The sequence below is a fragment of the Mandrillus leucophaeus genome, unplaced genomic scaffold (assembly GCF_000951045.1).
Source record: "Mandrillus leucophaeus isolate KB7577 unplaced genomic scaffold, Mleu.le_1.0 Scaffold220, whole genome shotgun sequence".
Lineage (NCBI taxonomy): Eukaryota > Metazoa > Chordata > Mammalia > Primates > Cercopithecidae > Mandrillus > Mandrillus leucophaeus.
Genome location: NW_012102255.1, coordinates 835963 through 863643, shown reverse-complemented (window position 1 = coordinate 863643; position 27681 = coordinate 835963). Strand labels below are relative to the sequence as shown.

Genomic DNA, 27681 nt, shown 5'->3' with positions numbered 1-27681 from the left:
TGTCAATTTTTATATCTTTCCTGCTTTCTCTTGTGGACAGTTAGTGCTATACATTTCCCTCTACACACTGCTTTAAATGTGTCTCAGAGATTCTGGTATGTTGTGTCTTTATTCTTGTTGGTTTCAAAGAACATCTTTATTTCTGCCTTCATTTCATTATGTACCCAGTAGTTATTCAGGAGGAGGTTGTTCAGTTTTCGTGTAGTTGAGCAGTTTTGATTGAGTTTCTTAGTCCTGAGTTCTAGTTTGATTGCACTGTGGTCTGAGAGACAGTTTGTTAAAATTTCTGTTCTTTTACATTTGCTGAGGAGTACTTTACTTCCCACTATGTGGTCAATTTTGGAATAAGTGTGATGTGGTACTGAGAAGAATGTATATTCTGTTGATTTGGGGTGGAGAGTTCTGTAGATGTCTATCAGGCCCTCTCGGTGCAGAGTTGAGTTCAATTCCTGGATATCCTTGTTAACTTTCTGTCTCATTGATCTGTCTAATGTCGACAGTGGGGTGTTAAAGTCTCCCATTATTATTGTGTGTGAATCTAAGTCTCTTTGTAGGTCTCGAAGGACTTGCTTTATGAATCTGGGTGCTCCTGTATTGGGTGCATATATATTGAGGACAGTTAGCTCTTCCTGATGAATTGATCCCTTTACCATTATGTGTTGGCCTTCTTTGTCTCTTTTGATCTTTGATGGTTTAAAGTCTGCTTTATCAGAGACTAGTATTGCAACCCCTGCTTTTTTTTTTCCATTTACTTGGTAGATCTTCCTCCATCCTTTTAATTTGAGCCTCTGTGTGTCTCTGCATGTGAGATGGGTCTCCTGAATACAGCACACTTATGGGTCTTGACTCTTTATCCAGTTTGCCAGTCTGTGTCTTTTAATTGGACCATTTAGTCCATTTACATTTAAGGTTACTATTGTTATGTGTGAACTTGATCCTGCCATTATGATACTAACTGGTTATTTTGCTCGTTAGTTGATGGAGTGTCTTCCTAGCATCGATGGTCTTTACATTTTGGCATGTTTTTGCAATGGCTGGTACCTGTTGTTCCTTTCCATGTTTAGTGCTTCCTTCGGGATCTCTTGTAGGGCATGTCTGTTGGTGACAAAATCTCTAAGCATTTGCTTGTCTGTAAAGGATTTTATTTCTCCTTCACTTATGAAACTTAGTTTGGCTGGATATGAAATTCTGAGTTGAAAATTCTTTTCTTTAAGAATGTTGAATATTGGCCCCCACTCTCTTCTGGCTTGTAGAGGTTCTGCCGAGAGATCTGCTGTTAGTCTGATGGACTTCCCTTTATGGGTAACCCGACCTTTCTCTCTGGCTGCCCTTAACTAACATTTTTTCCTTCATCTCAACTTTGGTGAATCTGACAACTATGTGTCTTGGAGTTGTTCTTCTCGAGGAGTATTTTTGTGGCGTTCTCTGTATTTCCTGGATTTGAATGTTGGCCTGCCTTACTAGGTTGGGGAAGTTCTCCTGGATGATATCCTGCAGAGTGTTTTCTAACTTGGTTCCATTTTCCCCATCACTTTCAGGCACACTAATCAGACATAGATTTGGTCTTTTCACATAATCCCATATTTCTTGGAGGCTTTGTTCATTTCTTTTTCCTCTTTTTTCTCTCGACCTCTCTTCTCGCTTCATTTCATTCATTTGATCTTCAATCACTGATTTTCTTCCAGTTGATCAAGTGGGTTACTGAAACTTGTGCATTTGTCACGTAGTTCTCGTGTCATGGTTTTCATCTCAGTCAGTTCTTTTATGGTCTTCTCTGCATTGATTATTCTAGTTATCCATTCATCCATTCTTTTTTCAAGATTTTTAGTTTGTTTGTGCTGAGTAAGTAGTTCCTCCTTTAGCTCTGAGAAGTTTGATGGACTGAAGCCTTGTTCTCTCAACTCGTCAAAGTCATTCTCCCTCCAGCTTTGTTCCGTTGCTGGTGATGAGCTGCGTTCCTTTGGAGGGGGAGATGTGCTCTGATTTTTTGAATTTCCAGCTTTTCTGCACTGCTTTTTCCCCATCTTTGTGGTTTTATCTGCCTTTGGTCTTTGATGATGGTGACGTATTGATTGGGTTTTGGTGTGGATGTCCTTTCTGTTTGTTTGTTTTCCTTCTAACAGTCAGGACGTTCAGCTGCAGGTCTGTTGGAGTTTGCTTGGGGTCCACTCCAGACCCTGTTTGCCTGGGTATGAGCAGCGGAGGCTGCAGAAGATAGAATATTGCTGAACAACGAGTGTTGCTGTCTGATTCTTGCTCTGAAAGCTTCGTCTCAGAGGTGTACCCAGCCGTGTGAGGTGTGAGGTGTCGGTCTGTACCTCAGTTGAAAATGCAAAAATCACCCGTCTTCTGTGTTGCTCACACTGGGAGCTGGAGGCCGGAGCTGTTCCTATTCGGTCATCTTGGGCGCCCCCCTGTCCTAGTATTCTTTAGACACCATAAGAATAATCTCTGATTGAAGGATAAATACAGAATAGAATGAAAAGCAAAATGCTTAAATCAATCAATAAAAATAAACATTGATTTTTAAATAATTTATGTTGTGCTTTAATTATATAAATGAAAAATATCTGATGTAATAACGTAAATTGAGGTCCTGACAAAAATGGGGTTAATTTTTTGTGAGGTTGCTTTATTTTCTGGTACAAGTTAAAGTATGGACATATTAGACTTTTTGAAGTCAAATTTAAATATTATAATTTCAGTTACAACTAGATGGCTACCAGGCTAATTGGAGGAGAAATGGAATTAGAAAAAAAATTATTCTGGCATATATTACATAAGTGGACCACGTAAAGCTAAGGATATATATAAAAGTAATTGCAAAAAAGATGACTGAAAAGCCAACAGGAAAATTAAAATGGAATTTTGGAAAAATGTAAAATAATTTTAAAAAGAGGCAGGAAAGGAGAAAAAGATAAAGATATAGGTTGAAAATAAATAGATTGAAAAAGATCGATCATGGAAACAGTAAGCATAAGAAGGATGGATTGCTGTATTATATCATTTCAAATTAAATGTATTACTGTAGATTACTGTGATACTTTATAATGAGAAAAATGTCTGTTGAACAGGATGATATAGCAGTCATCAACACATATAACAGAATTAAAGAGATAAAAATGGGCAATTCCACAACCATATTTGGAGATTTAAAAATTCGCAGCACTTGGTAGAGCAGCTACACAAAAATATTAGCTAAGGCATAGAATAATACTATCAACCACCTTGGTATACCTAGTATTTATAGAACACTACACTCAAAAATGGCAGAAGAGACATTATTTTCAAGTAAACATGGTACATTGATCAGAATGGAGCATACTCTTATCAGGATAATGCTGGCCTCATAAAATGAGTGTGGGAGGATTCCCTCCTTTTCTGTTGTTTGGAATAATTTCAGAAGGAATGGTACTAGCTCCTCTTCATACCTCTGGTAGAATTCAGCTGTGAATCCATCTGGTCCTGGACTTTTTCTGATTGGTAGGCTATTAATTGTTGTCTCAATTTCAGAACTTGTTGTTGTTCTATTCAGGGATTCAACTTCTTTCTGGTTTAGTCTTGGGCGGGTGTATGCGTCCAGGAATTTATCGATTTCTTCTATATTTTCTAGTTTATTTGCATAGACATGTTTACAGTATTCTCTGATGGTAGTTTATATTTCTGTGGGATCTCTGGTGATATCTCCTTTATCATTTTTTATTGTGTCTATTTGATTCTTCTCTCTTTTCTTCTGTATTAGTCTGGCTAGATCTATTTTGTTGATCCTTTAAAAAAACCCAGCTGCTGGATTCATTGGTTTTTTTTCTTTGAAGGGTTTTTTCATTTCTCTATTTCTTTCAGTTCTGCTCTGATCTTAGTTATTTCTTGCCTTCTCTTAGCCTTTGCATGTGTTTGCCTTTGCTTCTCTAGTTCTTTTAATTGTGATGTTAGGGTGTCAATTTTAGATCTTTCCTGCTTTCTCTTGTGGGCATTTAGTACTATAAATTTCCCTTTACGCACTGCTTTAAATGTGTCCCAGAGATTCTATTACATTGTGTCTTCATTCTCATTGGTTTCAAAGAACATCTTTATTTCTGCCTTCATTTCGTTATGTACCCAGTAGTCATTCAGGAGCAGGTTGTTCAATTTCCATGTCGTTGTGTGGTTTTGAGTGAGTTTCTTAGCCCTGAGTTCTAATTTGATTGCACTGTGGTCTGGGAGACTTACGGTTTTCATTCTTTTGCATTTGCTGAGGAGTATTTTACTTCCAATTACGTAGTCAGTTTTAGAATAAGTGCGATGAGGCACTGAGAAGAATGTATATTCTGTTGATTTGGGGTGGAGAGTTCTGTAGATGTCTATCAGGTCCGCTTGGTCCAGAGCTGAGTTCTGTCTCGTTGATCTGTCTAATATTGACAGTAGGGTGTTAAAGTCTCCACTATTATTGTGTGGGAGTGTAAGTCTCTTTGTAGGTCTCTAAGAACTTGCTTTATGAATCTGGGTGCTCCTGTGTTGGATGCATATATATTTAGGATAATTAGCTCTTCTTGTTGCAGTGATCCCTTTACAATTATGCAATGCCTTTGTCTCTTATGATCTTTGTTGGTCTAAAGTCTGTTTTATCAGAGATTAAGATTGCAACTCCTGCTTTTTTGTGGTTTCTGTTTGCTTGGTAAATATTTCTCCATCCCTTTATTTTGAGCCTGTGTGTGTCTTTGCACGAGAGGTGGGTCTCCTGAATACAGCACATTGATAGGTCTTGACTCTTTATCCAATATGCCAGTCTGTGTCCTTTAATTGGGGCATTTAGCCCGTTTACATTTAAGGTTAATATTGTTACATGTGAATTTGATCCTGTCATTACGATGCTAGCTGGTTATTTTGCCTGTTAGTTGATGCAGTTTCTTCATAGAGTCGATGGTCTTTTCAATTTGACATATTTTTGCAGTGGCTGGTATCGCTTGTTCCTTTGCATGTTTAATGCCTCCTTCAGGAGCTCTTGTAAGGCAGGCATGGTGGTGACAGAATCTCTCAGCATTTGCTTGTCTGTAAAGCATTTTATTTCTCCTTCACTTAGGAAGCTTAGTTTGGCTGGATATGAAATTCTGGGTTGAAAATTCTTTTCTTGCCTGTAATCCCAGCGCTTTGGGAGTCTGAGGCAGGTGGATCACCTGCGGTCAGGAGTTCGAGATTAGCCTGGTCAACATGGCGAAATGTTACTAAATACAAAAAAGTTAGCCAAGCATGGTAAGAGACGCCTGTACTCCCAGCTACTGGAGAAGCTGAAGCAGACAATCGCTTCAACCCAGGAGGCAGAGGGTCCAGTGAGCCAAGATTGCACCACTACACTCCAGCCTGAGCAACAGTGAGACTCCGTCTCAAAAAAATATATATATATTTTCTTTACGGATGTTGAGTATGGGCCCCCACTCTCTTCTGGCTTGTAGGGTTTCTGCAGAGAGATCCGTTGTTAGTCTGATGGGCTTCCCTTTGTGGGAAACCCGACCTTTTTCTCTGGCTGCCCTCAACATTTCTTCCTTCATTTTAACCTTGGTGAAGCCTGGCAGAGACACAACAGAAAAAGAAAATGTCAGGACTGTATCCCTGATGAACATCGATGCAAAAATCCTCAATGAAATGCTGGCACACTGCATCCAGCAGCACGTCAAAAAGCTTATCCCCACGATCAAGTCGGCTTCATCCCTGGGGTGCAAGGCCAGTGCAGCATACACAAATCAATAAATGTAATCCATGACATAAACAGAACCAATGACAAAAACCACATGATTATCTCAATAGATGCGGAAAAGGCTTTCAACAAATTTCAACTCCCCTTCATGCTAAAAACTCTCAATAAACTAGGTATCGATGGAATGTATCTCAAAATAATAAGAGCTATTTATGACAGACTCACAGCAAATATCATACTGAATGGGCAAAAACTGGAAGCATTCCCTTTGAAAACCGGCACAAGACAAGGATGCCCTCTCTCACCACTCCTGTTCAACATAGTATTGAAAGTTCTGGTCAGGGCAATCAGGCAAGAGAAAGAAATAAAGGGTATTCAATTAGGAAGAGAGAAAGTCAAATTTTCTCGTTTGCAGATTACGTGATTGTATGTTTAGAAAATCCCATTGTCTCAGCCCTAAATCTCCTTAAGCTGATAAGCAATTTCAGCAATGTCTCAGGATACAAAATCAATGTGCAAAAATCACAAGCATTCTATCCACCGATAATAAACAGAGAGCCAAATCATGAGTGAACTCCCATTCACAATTGCTTCGAAGAGAATAAAATACCTAGGAATCCAAATTACAAGGTATGTGAAGGACCTCTTCAAGGAGAACTACAAACCACTGCTCAAGGAAATAAGAGAGGACACAAACAAATGGAAAAACATTTCATGGTCATAGATAAGAAGAATCAATATCATGAAAATGGTCATACTGCCCAAATTAATTTACAGATTCAGTGCTATCAACATCAAGCTAATATTGGCTTTTTTCACAGAATTGGAAAAAAATACTTTAAACTTCATATGGAACCAAAAAATCCGCATAGCCAAGACAATCCTAAGCAAAAAGAACAAAGCTGGAGGCATCACGCTACCTCACTTCTAACTATACTACAAGGCTACAGTAACAAAAACAGCATGCTACTGGTACCAAAACAGAGATATAGACCAATGGAACAGAACAGAGTCCTCAGAAATAACACCATACATCTACAGCCATCTGATCTTTGACAAACCTGACAAAAAGCAATGGGGAAAGGATTCCCTATTTAATAATTGGTATTGGAAAAACTGGCTAGGCATATGCAGAAAACTGAAACTGGACCCCTTACTGACACCTTATACAAAAGTCAACCCAAGATGGATTAAAGACTTAAACGTAAGACCTAAAACCATAAAAATAGTATGAAAAAACCCAGGGAATACCATTCAGGACATAGGCATGGGCAAAGACTTCATGTCTAAAACACCAAAAGCGATGGCAACAAAAGCCAAAATTGACAAATGGGATCTAATTAAACTAAAGAGCTGCTGCACAGCGAAATAAACTGTGATCAGAGTGAACAGGCAACCTACAGAATGGGAGAAAATTTTGCCATCTTTCTATCTGACAAAGGGCTAATATCCACCACCTACAAAGAACTTAAATTTATAAGAAAAAAAACCCATCACAAAGTGGGCAAAGGATATGAACAGACACTTCTCAAAAGACGTTTATGCAGCCAACAAACATGAAAAAATGCTCATCATCACTGGTCATTAGAGAAATGCAAATCAAAACACAATCAGATGCCATCTCACACCAGTTAGAAATGGCAATCATTAAAAAGTCAGGAAACAACAGATACTGGAGAGGATGTGGAGAAATAGGAAAGCTTTTACACTGTTGGTGGAAGTGTAAATTAGTTCAACCATTGTGGAAGACAGTGTGGCAATTCCTCAAGGATCTAGAACTGGAAATACCATTTGTCCCAGCAGTCCCATTACTGGGTGTATACCCAAAGGATTAGAAATCATTCTACTATAAAGACACATGCACAAGTATGTTTATTGTGGCACTATTCACAGTAGCAAAGATTTGGAGCCAAACCAAATGTCCATCAGTGATAGACTGGATAAAGAAAGTGTGGCACATAAACACCATGAAATACTATGCAGCCATAAGAAGGATGAGTTCATGTTCTTTGCAGGGACATGGATGAAGCTGGAAACCATCATTCTCAGCACACTATCACAAGAACAGAAAACTAAACATCACATGTTCTCACTCATAAGCGGGAGTTGAACAATGAACACATGGACATAGGGAGGGGAACATCACACACTGGGGCCTGTCGGGATATGGGGGGCTAGGGGAGGGATAGCAGTAGCAGAAATACCTAATATAGGTGATAGTTTGATGGGTTCAGCAAACCACCATGGCACGTGTATACCTATGTAAGAAAACTGCACGTTCTGCACGTGTACCCCAGAACTTAAAGTGTGTGTGTGTGTGTGTGTGTGTGTGTGTGTGTGTGTATAAACATATTCTTGGTCATAAATGATTCTGAGTACGTTTTGGAAGATGAAAGTTATACAGTGTATGTTCTATAATCACAGTAGAATTAATTAGAAATCAGCATTAAGACAATAGATGCCAGTTACTGGAAATTAACATAATTTTTATAATCATTGGGTCAAAAACCTCACAAGAGCCATTAGAAAGTAATTTTCAAGGACAGTAATGAAAATAATACGTATCAAAATTTGTGGGGTGTAGCTAAATGAGTGCTTAGAAGGAAATTTATAGCCTTAAATACCTGTATTTGAAAAGAAGAAAGTTCTTACATTGTTAACTTAAGCTTCAGTCTTAAGAAACCAGAAAAATAAACCCAAAGAAAACGGAAACAATAGCATTCAGAAATTAGTGAAATAGGAAACAGAAAAATAGTAGAGAATAATTAATAAAACCAAAACTACTTCTTTGAAAATAATAGAATTGAAAAACGTTTTGGGGTATTGTTAAAGGAAAAAGAAAAAGAAGGAAGACACAAATTACTGACACTGACCCAAGAAAACATTAGAAAACCCAGTATCAATGAATGGAAGTGAATTAGTAGTTAAGAACCTTTCCTCAAAGGTTCAAACCCAGACAGCCTTGTCGGTGAGTTCTGTCAAACATTTAAGGAAGTAATTTGACCAATCCTCTACAAGCTGTTTCAGAAAATAATGAGAAGGGAATACTTCTCAACTTATTTTATAAGGCCACTGTCACCCTCATTTCAGAAATCAGCAGAACTATTTTAAGAAAAGACAACTATAGCCCAATACACTTGTGAACATATGCAAAATTTCTTAACAAAGTATCAACAAATTAAACAATAGGTAAAAAGGGTAGAAGCTTAAGTTATGTGATCAAATGGAGCTTATCCCAAGAATTCAAAATTGTGTTAACATCTGGAAACTATTAAGCTAATTTCACCGTATTAATATGAAAAAGGTAAAAATCTGCGTGATCATTTTATAGAGATATTGCATTTGAGAGTTTTCTTTTCTTTTTCTTTTTCTTTTTTTTTTGAGACAGAGTCTTGCTCTGTCACCCTCGCTGGAGTGCCATGGTGTGATTTCAGCTCACTGCAACCTCCATTTCCCAGGTTCAAGTGATTCTCATGTCTCGGGCTCCCGAGTAGTTGGAATTACAGGCTCCTGCCAGCACGCCCAGCTAATTTTTGTATTTTTGGTAGAGACTGGGTTTCTCCATGTGGGCCAGGCTGGTCTTGAACTCCTGACCTCAGGTAATCCGCCCACCTCAGTCTCCCAAAGTGCTGGGATCACAGGCATGAGCCACCACACTTGACCTGCTTTTGACAAAAATTCAACAAACTTTCATTAAGAGTATGCAGATGGCTAGAAATAGAACAGAACTTAGTTGATTAAGTAAATGTATGTATAAAAGAACTACAACTTACATCATATTCAAGGGGGGTGAAAACTCAATGTTAAATACTAACTTGTGAAACAAAGCATGTATGCTGCTCTCTTTACCTTAATTTAACTTTGTACTGCAGGTCTGATCTAGGGCAATAAAGCAAGAAAAAGATGTAAAAAGCGTACGGATTGGAAACAAGTGAGCTGCTCTTGTTTGCATACCACATGATTGCATGTGTAGAAAATGCAGAAAAATAAGAGCTACTAGAACTAATAAATGAATTTAGTAAAGTTGCTGTATACAAAGTCAGTATACAAAAATCAATTGTATTTTTAAATACTAACAAGAACAATTAGAAAGTGAAATAAAACCCTCAACAATAGCATAAAAGAACAGTCTTGTGTCAATGACAGTGATATGTTTTGAGAAACATGTCATTAGGCCACATTATGTAAACATATTACTTGGACAAACCTAGATGGTGTAGCCCACCCCATACCTAGGCTATGTGGTGTGGCCTGTTACACATTACTGTACTGAATACTATAGGCAATTGTAATGCAATTGTAAGTATTGATGTATCTAAACATACAAGCATAGGAAAGGTACAGTAAAATACAGTGTAATAATCTTAGGGGACCACCATTGTGTATGCAGTCCATCATTGACTGAAACATTGTTATGTGGTACATGATTGTATGTAGGAATAAATTCAGTTAAAGATGTGAAAGATCTTTACACAGAAAATTACAAACATTGCATTGGGAAATTAAAGACCTATATAAATGTAGAGCTATACCATGTTCATGGATTAGAAGATTTAAATGATTAAGATATTAGTTTTCCCAAAATTTATCTATAGATTTAATGTAATTCTAGTCAAAATCCAAATAGACTTTAAGAAGTAGACAAGCTGATTTTAAAATTTATTTGGAAAAATAATGATCCTTGGTCTGATAGCCAAATGTCTAAAAATAAAAGCTTGACATAAGTGCTCCTGAGACTGATTGTTCAAACTACAAGCTGAATCCTTTTTTTTTTTCTTAGAAATTTACTATAATCTGGAAACAATTAAAGGTTTTGGCTTTGAAACCTTTCCTTGGAATGTCTGTTGGACCTGATAAAAATCTTGAGGATGTCAATGATGGACTTAAAATAGCTAAGCAAAAAACTGCAGCAAACTTTTAGGGGGTCAACTCAATAGTTAGGATTGGCCAGTTGCGGTGGCTCACGCCTGTAATCCCAGCACTTTGGAAGGCCGAGGTGGAAGGATCACTTGAGGTCAGGAGTTCGAGACCAGCCTGGCCAACGTGGTGAAACCCCGTCTCTACTAAAAATACAAAAATTAGCCGGGCGCTGTGGCACACACCTGTAATCCTGGCTACTCAGAAGGCTGAGACAGGAGAATTGCTTAGACCCAGGAGGTGGAGGTTGCAGTGAGCTGAGATCATGCCATTGAACTCCAGCCTGGGCAGCGGAGTGAGACTGTTTCCAAAAAAAAAAGTAGGATAGATATAAACAGACAAATAAAATGTAACTGTTCATGTAAATGATTTTAACTCGAGTTTTCAACAGTTTTTTTCTTCTCTTTTTTTCTTTAACATACTTCCACAAAATGCTACTACAGACTGTAGGCCTGTAGTGAAACGCTCTTAGGACCATTTTCATTTTGGGGTGATGGCGGGAGTGTGTGCTTATGTGTGTTGTGTGTGTTTGATCTCCAAATAGATTTCATTTGTATTTATTTCATATTTTATAAAAGGAAAATATTTAAATCATTTGCCATCATCTATTAATGGGACATTTTACTCATTTTTGTAGGGAAGAATGGACAGAAGCTATCCAGGCTGTAGCGGACAGACTGCAGAGGCAAGAAGAGGAGAGAATGAATTGTAGTCCAACTTCACAAATTGATAATATAGGAGAGGAAGAGATGGATGCTTCTACAACCCATCATAAAAGAAAGGTAGAAAATAATAACTTATTCCCAGCTCAGCATTCATTTGTCTGGAAGAAACATACTAAAAACTACCATTTGCAGAAAGATGTCAGCCAATTTTCTTATGATACGTAAATGTATTGGTGGGTTTCATTCACACGAATCTGAAATACTTGTTGTTTAAAACCAAGTAGGTGAACATCGTTTCAGTGAGAACATCGTTTCAGTGATTCAGCACTTTAGCGCTGAATGCTGATAGGGCACATGTGTGACTGATGTGCCATCATACTGCTTTATAATTTGCATTGTTCCTTATTATTTTTAATACAGTTTTAGAAACTTTGTAATAAAATGTTTTCCCTGATTTGTTCCTTTCCACTTTGCATTTCATATTCGCCTGAAAAGCATGAGCAATAATGGCTCAGGTGTACTTCCTGATTGGTGCCCTCAGTCATAGTAAAGTCAGCAGGAAAGTGAACAGTCTTGGAAATAATAACTCTTATTTAATGGCTGCTTCTGAGCCAGTAGGGAAATAGACTTTTCCTTCTGTCAGTGCTCCAGCATAATAAGTACCAATTTATATTTTTATGAGAAATATAAATTTATGAGAAATATAAATTTTATGAGAAATATAAATATAAATCATTGCTATAGAAAATTGAAAAGCAATTTCCTTATTATAAAAATGATATTTTCATGATTAATCTAAAGATAGAGGTGTTGAGATAAGCTTGCCGTTTATAACTTTAGAATATATTTGGTTTAATAGATTGTTAATTAATCTTCAGGTAAGAAAATACAAATTTTCAAGGTATTATCCATGAAATTTGGTATTAGCACAGTGATTAAGAACTCTTTGGAGATAGACTGCCTGAGTTCATATCCTCCCTTTTCCACGTTAAACTTGTGGACTTGGTGAAGTTATACAGTCACAACATAAAGTTAATTATCCTTTCCTTATGTGAATAAGAATAACATTCTATACTTCATCTGGGCCAAATGTCTGAGATCCCTTTCTGTCTTCATTGCAGATTTCTTCTCTATTTGTTTGTTGAACTGAATTTTCACTCTTTTCTTTTATGTCAGTTTAACCTGCCTTGTTCCTCTGTCATTGCAAAAAGAAAAACAAAGTCTAGCTACACTCACCTACCTACTCAGAGTTAAGAAAGCTTCTTTTGTACATATGTAAATTATTTCATTTAAAATGAAATGAAATCAAGAATAGTATAAATCAGATATGGTTAAGTAATTGAACCTCAAATTCAAAATACTTCTACGAGTTTTTATTTTTGGAGACTCAGTTGGAGTAAAAAATTCTAAGAGAATCTGTTTTAGAGTGATTTTTATGGTTAATCTTTATGTGGACAAGGAATAGTAGCTAACTTTAATAGCTAATATTTATTGAGCACATATTACATAAATACTTTAAACATTTTTTTTCATTTTGAACTTCAACTATAAGTTGAGTACCATTATGATTCTTCCCATTTTATAGTTAAGGGAAATAAAGGATGGAAGGATTAGGAAATTTTCCCCATAATTACACACAGGGTGGGAACCAGTACTTAAACCCAGGCAGTAAGATCTAAAGTCCTCAGTTTCTAGCACTATGTTGTAATACTAAAGTTCTACTGATTTTTCCAAGAGTTTACAAGCTTTATTATAAATTGAAATTAATATCCAAATGTCATATAAGGACAGTTTTTCATAATATTTTGAGAAACAGTATAATCATAAGAGAATATCTGCATAATTTTGTTTCTAATATAACTTCATTATAAGCATAACAATTATAGAGATTAGAGAGGCTCAAGATACATGAACCAAGAAAAAGAAAGAAGCTGTATGTTGATGTGTTACAGTATACAATTAAAAGATCTTAAATGTTTGAGGTTCTGTTATCTTTTTTGAAATAATTTAAAATAGTTCTAAACTACTGCAGAAGTTAGTGCAGAAATAGAACATTTGTACCACTACTAACTCCATAACGGTCCTAATGACTTAGCCTCAAGTGGTTAAATATTACTGTCATTTTCATAACATAAATGATTCTAGAACGATACCCTTATGTATATCAATTATCATGCAGAGAATTGCAGAAGTTTGGATTATTTTTAATACTTTAACCACACATTCTGAAATAAGAATATTGTTCTAATAATTTATAGGATATATTTCCTTCTTTAATTTTTGTCAAATGGCATAGGATTTAAAAAATAGGTACTGATTATGGTGACTATGGTGAGAGTCGTCAGACTGCTATTTCTTGCATGAAATAGGGTTCATTACCTCCCTTAGTGGTAGTTTGTTGCCGCAGTGTCTGCTCTGCCAGTTAAAAACTCACTTGGAAAGGAAGGATGTTGGGTAGTAGATAGAGAGGCAAGGGCCTCACAGACAGATTTAAGTGCTCTTCTGTGTTTGAATTAAAAGAAAGTGTGGTTCTATGTTTTAATTAAAAGATAGTGTTTCAAAGGAATTTGATTAGAGAACCCAGAAGTACCTAATCTTGGTCAGCCAAGCTACCATTCTCGTATGCCTTGTCAAGTACGTGAAGGGGCATAGCATCAAAGGATAAAAAGCCAAGTGAGAGTCAAAGTTCTGCTTAATTTTTAACCGACTAGCATAGGCCTCTCTGGGATCAACTGGCTGGAATCCCATGATTTACATTTAAAGTATAAGCAGTGCCTTCTGCTTTCCCATTAAGTTTGACTCTAGTTCCTGGGATTGTATCACCTAATTCCTGGCTGCAGTAACTCATACCAGTGGCTAGTATCCAGAGAAAAAGAGAAGGAAAAAAAGACAATGGCCAGACCTGCTGAAATCTCATGATTTCACACTGCATGAATCTGCTTATTTAAAAGAGAGAAGTGATATAACCAATGTAGAAGTTGACTAATAACATTAGCTCCACCTCTTCTCATGAGAAAGAGCACCAGAAGAAGTGGGCAGAGATGGAGGCAGAGGAGTGAACTTCATCAGAGCTGTTCTCTTTTTACCTACTTGGTTTTGCTGTTACATTGTAAATGTATCTGGAATTTATCTTTTTTGACCAAATATGCTAATACTGTGGTATTCTTAAAAGTTCTTTATGTTCCTCATTGATTATATGTTTATTTTTAATCTAATCTGTGGTCTAGACAATGTCTTATATTCTGGCGTGCCTGATTTGAACACATTTATTAAGCACTTGTTATGTATACCCCTATATCTCTTAACCTAAAACAGCCATATAAACATGTAAAGGGAAGAGTATAACTGTAAAATATTTCCCCAATAAATTCTTAAGATCAGGCTTTGGAGGAGGATTTTTTTTTCTGGAGAGTATTCATACTCCTGTTTTTTTCATTAAAGACTTACTGTATCTTTTTCCATAGCATTCAGAAGAACAAAACATTTTGTAATAGCTTACATTTCATTTGTAAAGACTACACAATTATTGTGTGTACCATTCTGAACATGAGCATTTGATAGCAAAGATACCTTACCTTTTTAATTTCCTCAAGTTTTGTCAAAATAGATGTGAAATCTGTTTCTGATTTTATCACATACAGTGCTTTTTAACTAATAATAATTTCTATGTAAGTTCCCTTAATTCCCTTTTTCTAAAAAAAGATTGAGAGTCAAACTGACAAGCTGTGAAGTTCAGAGTGAAGGCTGTCATACTTTTTTCTTTTTTAACCTCATTGCCCTAAGAATTGCAATTTTACTACTATTTATTTATTTGAGACAAGGTCTCACTCCCATCACGTAGGCTGGAGTGCAGAAGCACAATCATGACTTACTGCAGCCTTGACCTCACAGGCTCAGGTGATCCTCCCAACTCAGCCTCCCAAGCAGCTGGAACTACAGGCACCTGACACCGCACTTGGCTAATTTTTGTATTTTTTTGTAGAGACAGGGTTTTGCCATGTTGCCCAGGCTGGTCTCAAACTCATGCCCTCAAGTGATTCCCCTGCCTTGGCCTTTCAAATTGAGCCACCACACCCAGTCAAGAATTGCAATTCTTACAAAATATAGTAAAATTTTATAATTAAATATTGCCTTTCATCTGAAAATGTCATAAAGGATTTTACAAATTGTTTTCTAATTTTTACCCCCCCAATAATTCAGTTTCATTTTCTATGCTATTTAGTAATAGGGCACAGCAAGTATTATTTTCTAGTGCTTTTAAGTAAAAAATGAGGAACATACTGTCCAAGTGAAACTTTGAGCAATAAATTGACACTCTGGCCTGGTTATGAAGATAATGTTTCTGAGTTACTTGCCATATGTATTAGTCAGGGTTCTCTAGAGGGACAGAACTAATAGTATATATATATATGTGTGTGTGTGTGTGTGTGTGTGTGTGTGTGTGTGTGTGTGTGTATATATATGTGGAGTTTATTAAGGAGTATTAAACTCACACAGTCACAAGGTCCCACAGTAGGCCATCTGCAAGCTGAGGAGCAAGGAAGCCAGTTTGAGTCCCAGTGCTGAAGAACTTGGAGTCGAGAGCAGGAAGCATCCAGCACGGCAGAAAGATGTAGGCTGGGAGGCTAAGCCAGTCTAGCGTTTTCACATTTTTATGCCTGTTTTATATTCTAGCCACACTGGCAGCTGATTAGATGGTGCCCACCCGGGTTAAGGTGGGTCTGCCTTTCCCAGCCCACTGACTGAAATGTTAATCTCCTTTGGCAGCACCCTCACAGATACACCCAGGATCACTATTTTGCATCTTTCAATACAATCAAATTGACACTCGGTATTAACCCTCACACTGTGGAACAAACTACCTCAAAATTTAATGTCTTAAAACAATAGCCATGTAAATATCTCATGATTTTGTAGTTTGGGCCATTCTGTTGTTCTTGCATGCATGGCTCTCAGGCAGCTGCCTACAGCTGATACATGGGTGGGCTGGAAAATCCAACAATACTTTCCTTACGTGTCTGGGGCCTTGGTGCTGACTGTTGGTTGTGGTGTGTTGGTTCTTCTCCACTTGGCCTCTCTCTTGCAGTGGTAATTTTTCTTCCAAGGTCTCTCCATATGGCCTCTCTCTCCAGGATAACGTGGACTAACTAACAGCATTAGAGCTGACTTCCTAGAGCTTTCCGAGAGAGAATGCATAAACTGCCAGGCTTAACGGCATTGTCTGTTACTGGCATAGTATCAGTTTGATCATATTATGTGTTCAAAGCAAGATACAGAGATAGCCCAGGGAGAGAGAAAGTTGACTCCACCCCTTTATGGAAGAATAGAATGTGCATACAGGGAGAAATTGGAATTTGTGGCAGCCATCTTTGCAGACTACCTAGCATAAATAGCTTGTTATGTAGTATTCCTTGATTTTTTCCATTCTATTAATGCAATTAAATCTATCTAATATTACCTATTATTTGTTCAAATGACACTAGCTGATTTACTATATTTGATATTTAGAGCTACATGTTTGATTTTTAGTTGAATTAATATATCTTGTTATTTTCCCTGCTGTCTCTTTGCTACTTTATGTTTTCCTTTGAACTAGAGATATTATTGAATGTAAGACACTGTAATTTGACATTTGGGGAAAATTATCAAAATTATGAACACCAAAATATGTTGAAAGTAAATGTAGGCATTAATTTCTAAAATTTTAAGAATTTGTATATATGATACATGAGAGATACTGGGATGTGGTTTTCTTGCATTATTTTCCTCTAATTTTGGTATTGTTAAAAAATTGGCTTTCAGCCTGGGAGACCACATGGGTTCTTGGCTTCACACAAGAAGGAATTCAAGAGCAAGCAACAGAATAAAGTGAAAGCAAGTTTATTAAGAAAGTAAAAGAATAAAAGGTGACTACTCCATAGGCAGAGCAACCCTGAAGGCTACTGGTTGACTGGTTGGCTATTTTTGTGGTTATTTTTTAATTATGTGCTAAACAAGGGGTAGATTTTCTGGTGAAGGGGCAGGGAATTCCCAGAACTGACAGTTTCCCCCCTTTTCAGACCATACAGGGTAACTTCCCGAGATGCCATGGCATTTGTAAACTGTCATGGCACTGATGGGAGGTTCCTTTGGCAAGATAATATATTATAATTAATGTATAATGAGCACTGGGGACAACCAGAAGGCGCTTTCATATAGCCATCTTGGTTTTGGTGGGTTTCGACTGGCTTCTTTACCATATCCTGTTTTTCCAGCAGGGTCTTTGTGTCCTGCATCTTATGAAACCAGACCTGCCACACTCCTATCTCAGTATCAGGATGATGCTTGTCTCAGAATGAATGAGAAATATTTCTCATTTTAATTTTCAGGAAGAGTTTGTATAAAATTGGTGTTATTTATTCTTTAAATGTCTGTAGAATTCACCAGTGAGACCATCTGGGCCTGGAGTTTTCTTTGATGAAAGGTGTTTAACCACAAACGCAGTTTTTCTTAATAAATATGGGGTTATCAAATTATCTGTTTCTTCTTAGGTGAGCTTTCATAGCTTGAGACTTTCTAGCAATTTGTTCATTTCATCAAAGGTGTCAATTTTATTGTCAAAATGCCATTTATATTCTCTTAGTTTCTTTTAATATCTGTAAAATCTGTAGTGATGCTACCTCTGTCATTCCTGATACTGGTAATTTGTGTCTTCTCTCTTTATTTTTCTGACCAACCTGGCCAGAGGCCTATCAATTCTTACTGATGTTTTAGAAGTAGCTTTTGGTTTCACTGATTTTTTTCTCTACTGTTTTTCTTTTAAAAATTTAATGGATTTCTGCTCTGATTTTTATCATTTTCTTCTAATTCTTTTGGGTTAACTTGCTTTTTTTAAGTTAAGGTAGAAGCTGAAGCCATTGATTTGGAAAATTTCTCACGTTTACTTTAGATAAATGATAAGCAGAAAAAAAAAGTTATAAAAGGCACTAAAATTTTCAATGACTTGTAATTTCAAGATAAAACCCAAATACTTGTTTTTATATTTATAAACCTCTAAACTGAATTTAAATTTAAGTAAACTGATCGTATACAATCACCTTTTCTTCTGTTCAAAAACCTATTAATATGAAAGTAAAAGAATTTCAAAAGGAGGCAAGTCCACAAAAATGAAAAGCTGGGTTGGGGAGGGGCTTTAGGGCACCAGTGCTTTGAAAAGTTTGTAAGTTTCTGGAAGAATGTTGATAGAGCAGAGCAGGAAAAGAGTACACAGAGGAGACTGTAGAGAACAAGTGCACATGTGATTGGCAAAATCCTCAGAATTACCTGACTTAAGAAGGAGAAGTGAAACTGAAAACAGGCAGATTAATTAAAGATATTCTTCTTAGAGCTCCCTGCCTTGCTGTTCTGAATTGCATCAAGTACTCTCTCAGGAATAACAACTGCTTTCTTTGATTTATTTTAACTGAAGTATACGAAGTTCTCAACATTTCTTATAAATATATCCTATATTTCTCTCTGTCTTGGATTTTATCTTTATTTTGCTAGAGTAAACTCTCAGATAGCTCCTTCCAAAGCATTGCTTTTTTAGGCATATTTGGAAATGTTTGTGTGGAACATTTTTGATTATCACATTTTCTGGGGGTAGCAGCACTACTAAATCCTTGAAAACTTGAGTCCTTAAAAATGAGTGAAAATAATTTTTTTCCTCCTTTGCCCTTTTACATAACTGATAATTTGGCTGAGGAATTCTAGTTTCAAAATCATTTTCTCCAACATCTGAGAACTGCTTAAATTATTTTCAGCATCCATGGTTGCTAATGAGACAGCCAATGACAGTCTGATTCCTTTTCATTTAAATGTACTTATAAATTGGTAAAATTTGTTTTTGAGTGGATATTGCAAACACATACTTATATGCTAACAAATAAATGGCATCAAATACTTCATATTATATTTTTTAAATTTGTATTTTTCAGACAATGAATGATTTTGACTATTTGAAACTACTAGGTAAAGGCACTTTTGGGAAAGTTATTTTGGTTCGAGAGAAGGCAAGTGGAAAATATTATGCTATGAAGATTCTGAAGAAAGAAGTCATTATTGCAAAGGTAACTGATTATTAAAGTTGATCACTAAATTTTTGTTTGCAGTGTACATGTGTTTGTGGGCTCATGAATTTACATGCTAATGTATGCAAGTTCCATTAAACAACCAAAATATGGTTGTAGACTACTGCTACAGTAATTTTTGTGTATTCATATTTGTAATTTTACAAGTTTTCAGACATTTATAATATCTGTGTATTACATACTAAAGCTATTCTCTTAAGGAAATAGAAATGTTTATGTTTGCGTGTTTGGGAGCATGTTTTGTGGTCTATATCATAATTATACTAGGGTTGCTTTTTAATGTTTTCCCCTATTGTCCTGAATTTCTTATTAAGATTGACTAGAGTAGTGTAGATGATTTTTACTAATAAATTCTAAAGCTTATATAACACCGAATGGAAAAACATACTAAATAGATTTGAAAATACTAGAATGGTGAAATTAAATTATTTTAGGAAGACTTACTTCCCACCCCCATACCTTTATTCAGCTTAGACGTTTTTAAATAAATAGCATGTTAATGATGTCAGTTCTCACTCAGAGTTCTGAACAAAATCCCAATTCCCTCAGGAGATATACTTTACAAATTGCTTTATGTCTTACTTAATTCAACAAATGACATAAATTACTGTTATACTTTATGGACTACTTTAACTTCCAGTTATTTGCAACTGTAGCTTCCCCATCTGGAGTGTATTGCCCCATACACTTTGTGAAACTTTGTTTCCCCATCTTTGTACATTTGTTTTGATGTCAACTCCTTTACAAGTCAGTAGCCCTGTTGGAAAGAACATTGACTTTGGAGTCATACACACCTAGGTTCACATCTCACCTAATAGTCTTTAACAACCAGTACTTTTTAAAGCAGTACTTTGGGGAAGTACTGCTGTCTTAGGGGCATTTGGAAATGTTCACGGGGGGCACGTATTTACTTGTCACAGTAACTGAGGAGGAGGGATACTTCTGACAGTTACCAGGTAGAAGCCAAATGTGCTAAATACCTTGCAGTGTGTTGGGCAGCCAATCAGAGCCTTAGTTTTTTTCATTTAAATTGATATAATAAAACCTCTGGACAGGAATATTTTGAGGATTAGGATACGTAAGGTATTTAGCATCCTAGCTGGCACTTATTATTAATTAAGTGATATTTTCTGGGAGGTAGTATAATGTCGGGTAGGTTTTGCCGCTTAGTAAGTGATCCAACTTTTCATGCCTTTATTTTCTTATCTATAGAGTGGGGCTAATAGTAGTACCTGCCTCATATGGTTATTTTCAGGGTTAAATGAATAGATAAATGTAATAGTACATGCCATCACTATTAAATAAACTTAACAAATTAAATTACAAATCAAATGAAATTAAAATATGCTATTGTTATAAATTTTTTATAATTATTTAGTATCTACTGTGTATTATTACTACCTACTGTGTATCAAGCATCAGTAAATATCTGTTCCATTCTGTTTTTTTCTTTTATATGCTAGCCACACTTGTATCCCACTATTTAATTTCTATTCATCAGACTGGGGAATATCCTATTAGACACTGTCTTATCTCACTACTTAACTTTTCTGAGTAACCCTACAGAATTGGGTATATTTCACAAATGATAGACTATTCTGATTGATGTAGTACCCTGCTGCTTTCTCCCAACAAATCTGTTTATCATTTCTTGAAAGAAAATATGCTCATTTATAGCAAAATGATTAACACTATGAAGATGTGGGGTGTGACAAGACCTGGGATTTGGTTCCTGATGTGCCTGCCCTTCTCAGAGCAACATATCAGGGAAGAAATGATGTTGATACCTTTTTACTGGTGATGTTAACTTTGATTGCTTGACTACAGTGGTGTCTACTGTGTTTGTTCACTTTAAAGTTGCTATTTTTCCATTGAAAACTAAGTAGTATCTTAGAGGAAATACTCTGAGACTATATAAATAACGTATTTTTTCTTAAACTTTTATGTACTAATTTTAACATCCATATCAGTGGATTTTGCCCATAATAATTTATTACTGTTGTGTTCTAATGGTGATTTTCTATTTTCTTCATTCCTTATACATTCTTAGTCAATTAAGCTAAAGGTTTATCAGTTTCGTTAATCTTTTCAAAGAACCAACTTTTGACTTTGTTGATTTTTCTCTATTTTATCTGTCTTTGCTTTAATCTTTATTTATTTATTTTTCCTTCTGCTTGCTTTGGGTTTAGTTTATTTTTTTCCTAGTTCCTTAAGTTATAAAGTTAGATTGTTGATTTGTGATCTCTCTTATTTAGTTTAAGCATTTATGGCTTTAAATTTCTCACTTAGCACTGCTTTTGCGGCATCCTATAAATTTTAGTCTGTCATGTTTGTGTTTTCATTCGTCTCAAAGTATTTCTAATTTCCTTTGTCATTGATTGTGTCTGTTGTTTAATTTCTACAAATTTGGGAATTTTCTTGTTTTCTTTATATTATTCTAACTTCATGTTGTAGTTGGAGAAGATACTTTGTATTTGTCTTTTAAAGTTTGTTGAGACTTAATTTGTAATCCAACATATGGTCTATCCTGGAGAATGTCCCCTGTGCACTTGAAAATACTGTAGAGTCTGTTGTTAGGTAGAGTATTTTGTGTATCTTTAATAGAGCATTTTGTGTATATCTCTTAGATTTAATTGCTTCATTGAGTTGTTGAAGTCTTCTATTGCTTTACTTATTTCTGCCTGGTTGTTGTATTCATTATTGAGAGTGTAGGGTGTTGAAATCTCCAACTATTAATGTAAAATGGTCATTGCTTTCTACAGTTCTTTCAGTTTTTGCCTCATATATTTTGATGGTCTTGTTATTAGGTATGTAAGTGTTTATAATTGTTATATCTTGCTCTATTAACTCTTTTATTAATAATATTTTTTGGTCTTTTCTGGCCTTTTCATTTAAAGTCTGTTTTGTCTGATATTAATATATCTACCCGTTTTCTCTTTTGGTTACTATGGTAGTACCCCCTTTAGCTGCAGTTTTGCTTTTCATAGTTTAAGTTATCCTGAATCAACCACAGCCTAAATATAGATGAGTATAGTAAAATAAGATATTTTGAGAGAGAGACCACATACATCACAAGAACTTTTATCACAATATATTGTTATCATTTTTCTGTTTTATTTTGTTGTTAATTTACTTTTGATAGTAGCTGTTAATCTACTTTAATATCCATTTATAAAGGATGTGCCTAATTTACAAATTAAACTTTATCATACGTAGTATGTATAGGAAAAAAACATGGTATATGCAGTTGGCGCTCCGTATTCTACATCCATGGATTCAACCAATGTGGATTTAAAATACTCAAAAATAATATGGGAAGATGTGCATAGATTATATGCAAATACTATGCTATTTGATATTAGGGACTTGAGCTTCTGTGGATTTTATTATCTGCAGGGGGATTTTGAAACCAATCTCCCATGGATATCAAGGAATGACTTTATAGAATTTGGTACTATCCATGGTTTTAGGCATCTACTGGGATCTTGAAACATATCCTCCACTGATAAGGGGAACTGCTATATTTTCATGGAAAATTTGTTTTTTTCTCTTTCACTTTTACCCTGTTTGTGGCTTTTGGAGACAGCATGGAGTTGGATCATGCTTTTTGTTTGTTTGTTTAATCGACTTTCCCAGTCTCTTTCTTTTGATTGGAGAGTTTAATCCATTTACATTTAAAGTGAGTCCTGATAAGGACTTACTTCTGTCTTTTTGCTATTTATTTTCTATAGCCTCATTGCTTTTTGTCCTTCTTTTGTGTTTAATTGATTCTACATAAATGCCTTCTTTTGTGTTTAATTGATTTTTGAGTGAAACATTTTAATTCTCTTCTCATTTCCTGTTGTGTATATTCTATAGCTATTTTCTTTGTATAGATTATATTTAATATCCTGAAGTTACAGTACTCTAATTTGTATTTATACCACCTGAACTTTACTAACCCTCAAAAACTCTACTTCTTTACAATTCTGTACTCACTCCTTTCAATTGGTGGAAGTTATAGTACTCTAATTTGAATTTATACCACCTGAACTTTACTAACCCTCAAAAACTCTACTTCTTTAAAATTCTGTACTCACTCCTTTCAATTGGTGGTGTCTTTAAATTGCATCTTTATGCATTGTGTGTCCAAAAACGAGACAACTAATTTTTTAATGCGTGAGTCTCTTTAATCATGTAGAAATCAAAAAGTGGTATTACAACCCAAACTTACAGTAATACTAGCTTTTATAATTTTTATGTATTTAGCTTTACCAGATCTTTAATTCTTCATCTGGCTTTAAGTGACTGTCTAAAGTCACAGGTTTATATTTAAACCTGAAGGGACTCACTATAGCTTTTCTTGTATGACAGGTCCAGTGCTAATGAACTCCCTCAGTTTCTGTTTACCTAGGACTGTCTTAATACCTCCCTCATTTTTGAAAGATAGTTTTGCTGGATTCTTGCTTTACTTTTTTTCCTTCAGCACTTTGAATGTATCAACCAGTCGCCTTCTGGCCTTCAGTGTTTCTGATGAGAAGTCTTCGATAATCTTATTAGGGATCCCTTGTATTTGATGATAAACAAGCAAAACAGACTCATTACTGATATGGAAAAAGTTCGAGTGGTCTTGATAGGAGATCAAACCAGCTGCAACATTCCCTTAAGCCAAAGCCTAATCCAGAGCAAGGCCTTAATTCTCCCAATTCTGTGAAGGGTGAGAGAGGTGAGGAAGCTGCAGAAGAACAGTTGGAAGCTAGGAAAGGTTGGTGTGTGAGGTTTAAGGAAAGACACCATCTCTATAGCATAAAAGTGCAATGTGAAACCACAAGTGCTGACACAGAAGCTGCAGCAAGTTATCCAGAGATCTAGCTAAATAATTGGTGAAGATGACTACACGAAACCACAGATTTTCCTCGTAGATGAACCTAGGACTTCCTTAGAAAGGAGAAGTTAGTGCCTGGCTTTAAAGCTTCCAAGGGCAGATTGACTCTCTCAGTAGTGGCTATGCAGTTGGTGACTTTAAGTTGAAGCCATTGCTCCTTTACCATTTCAAAAATCCTAGGGCCCTTAAGAATTATGGTAACTCTGCACTGCCTGTTCTCTATCAGTAAAGCAACAAAGCTTGGATGACAAACACATCTGCTTACAGTATGTTTTACTGAATATTTTAGGCCCACTGTGGAGACTTTCTCAGAAAAAAAGATTCCTTTTAAAATATTACTGCTCATTGACAATGCACCAGTTATGCAAAAGCTCTGATGGAGATATACAAGGAGATGAATGTTGTTTTTATGCCTGCTGACCCAGTGTCAGTTCTGCAGCTCATTATCAGTGTCCATTCTGCAACCCATTATTTCAACTTTCAAGTCTTATTATTTAAGAAATACATTTTGTAATATATAGTAATTACTGCCATAGATAGTAATTCCTCTGCTGATAGATCTGGGGAAAGTTAATTGAAATCCTTCTGGAAAAGATTCACCATTCTAGATGTCTTGAAAAACATTCAGGCTTCATGGAAGGAGGTCAGAATATCAACATTAATAGGAGTTTGTAAGAAGTTGATTCCAGTCTTCGTGGATGAGTTTGAGGAGTTCAAGACTCCAGTGGAGGAAGTAACTGCCGATGTGGTAGAAATAGCAAGAGAACTAGAATTAGCAGTGGGGCCTGAAGATAGGACTGAATTTTATCAGGTCCATGATAAAACATGAACAAATGAGGATTTGCTTCTTATGGTTGAGCAAATAAACTGGTTTCTTGAGATAGAATCTACTCTTTGAGAAGATGCCACGGACATTGCTGAAATAACAGCAAAGGATTTAGAATCTTACATAAAGTTAGTTGATAAAGCAGTGACAGGTTGTGAAAGGATTGACTCCAATTGTGAAAAAAGTTTTGTTGTGGGTAAGCAGCATGGCATGAGAAAGAGAAACTTTTCTTGGAAGAAAAAGCCAATATGGTAAACTTCATTGTTTTCTCATTTTAAGAAATTGCCACACCGGGCATGGTGGCTCATGCCTGTAATCCCAACACTTTGGGAGGCCAAGGTAGGCAGATAACTTGAGGTCAGGAGTTCAAGACTAGCCTGGCCAACATGGTGAAACCCTGTCTCTACTAAAAATACAAAAATTAGCTGGGTGTGATTTCGGGTGCCTGTAATCCTAGCTACTTGGGAGACTGAGGCTTGAGAATTGCTTGAATGCCAAGATCGTGCCACTGGGTGACAGAGCAAGACTTCGTCTCAAAAAAAAAAAAAAAAGAAAAAAAAGAAATTGCCACAGTCACTCTCACCTTTGGCAACTGCCACCCTGATCACTCAGCAGCCATCAGCATCAAGACAAGACCTTCTGCCAGCAAAAAGATAACGACTTGCTGAGGGCTCAGATGACCCTTCGCCTTTTTTGGCAATCAAGTATTTTTAAATTAAGGTATGTACATTTCTTTAGACATAGTGCTGTTACACACTTAATAGACTACAGTATAGTGTAGTGTAAACATAACTTTTATATGCACTGGGACACCACAAAGTTAATGTGACTTGTTTTATTGCAATACTCTTGTTGTGGTGGTCTGGAAGGAAACCTGAAGTATGCCTGTATGGGGGAGATAAAAAAGGCTATTTGGTTGAGACATGAAACGTTGTTTCTTGAGAAGCCCAGGTCTATTGATATAGTGTAACCTTTCCTTCATTACAGGTCTGACCATGCTATTTGGTTGTCCCATGAATAATATTCATTTACTTATACAATCGCAAACACCAAATTAGTGTTCAGTTTTTAGAATTTATCAAAAGACAAAGCACCAAAGACTCAAGTATGGTTACAGAACAGACGGAAAATGTTAAAAACACTGTCATTGTAAAAGAAATGGTATAGTTGATGGATGTCAGCTGAAAGCATGTTATAGTTTAAAAAAAAAAAGAATGAATTGGCGGCCAGAGACAGAGGGTGATGGAGCCACCAGGGTTGCAAAGGCAGAAGTTGATGGAGCCACCATGGGCCTAGAGAATAGAAATGCAAATTACTGAGGATTAGTTATAGACCTTGAAATCAAATTTCCCCTGCTGGGTTTAGAACTTGCTTGGAATCAGTGATGTTTTTATTTCTTCCATCTTCTCCCTTTCTGAATTGGAATATCTATCCTAGGCCTTTCTACCATTGTGTTTTGGAAGCAGATAACTTGTTTTCTAGTGTGAGAGGTCCACAGATTTAGAGGAATTTTGTCCCAGGATGGATTATGTACAGAGTCTCACCCATTCCTGATTGGATGATAACACTTGGGACTTGTGAGCTGATGATACTTAAATGAGATTTTGGACTTAGACTTGATACTGTATTGGTTGAGACTTTTGAGACTTTTGGGGATATTGGGATGGGGTGAATGTTAGGATGGAATGAACTATAGTGGGTTGAGTGGTAGCCCCTAAAATAGTATGTTCACATCCTATTCCCTGGAACCTATTAACTCTTGCTTTATTTGGAAAAAGGGTATATGCATATATAGTTATGCAGATAAAATTAAGAATCTTAAGTAGATCATCCTCGATTATCCGGGAGGGACCTAAATCTAATGAGAAGCATCCTCGTTGGAGTGATGCAGATAGAGATTTCACCTACACAGAGGAGAAGGTGACATAAAGGTGGCAGAGGTTGGAGTGATGCAGCTTCAAGCCAGGAAATGTCAAGGACTGCCAGCAGCTTCCAGAAACTGAGAGAAAGGCATGGAATGGATTCTTCTTCAGAGCCTCTGGAGGGATCATGTCTCTGCCAGTCTTGATTTTGTACTTCTGGTCTCCAGAACTATGAGAAATTTTTTGTGATTTTTTTGTTTTGTTTTGTTTTGTTTTTTGAAATGGAGTTTCGCTCTTATTGCCCAGGCTGGAGTTCAATGGCACGATCTCGGCTCACTGCAACCTCTGCCTCCTGGATTCAAGGGATTCTGCTGCCTCAGCCTCCTGAGTAGCTGGGATTACAGGCGTGTGCCACCGGGCCTGGCTAATTTTGTATTTTTAGTAGAGATGGGGTTTCTCCATGTTGGTCAGGCTGATCTCAAACTCCCGACCTCAGCTCATCTGCCCACCTCAGCCTCCCAAAGTGCTGGGATTACAGGTGTGAGCCACCGCACATGGCCAATTTTTTGTTGTTTTAAGCCATCAAGTTTTGGTGGTATTTTGTTATAGAGGCCACAGGAAATGAATACAGTCAGGAACCCAGAAATGTGAACTTTTCCACCTTTGGAAGGGATATCTGAATCAGATTGCCTGCAGTAATAGTAGTTTACTAAGTGCCTCTTCCCCAGTGCCTTCATACTCTTTCAGAGTTGAATTGCATGGTTACCG

At 36.4% G+C, this 27681-nt stretch overlaps 1 protein-coding gene across 2 annotated transcripts in view; it reads left to right on the top strand.

Annotated features, from left to right (window-relative positions):
* AKT3 (v-akt murine thymoma viral oncogene homolog 3) overlaps positions 1–27681 on the top strand; it is a 363232-nt gene that overhangs the window by 196987 nt on the left and 138564 nt on the right. For both annotated transcript variants that reach the window (XM_011981159.1, XM_011981158.1), the window contains exons 5-6: positions 11226–11370; positions 19209–19340. In XM_011981159.1, coding sequence (XP_011836549.1) covers positions 11226–11370; positions 19209–19340 — 277 coding nt within the window. The remainder of the gene's footprint in view (positions 1–11225; positions 11371–19208; positions 19341–27681) is intronic.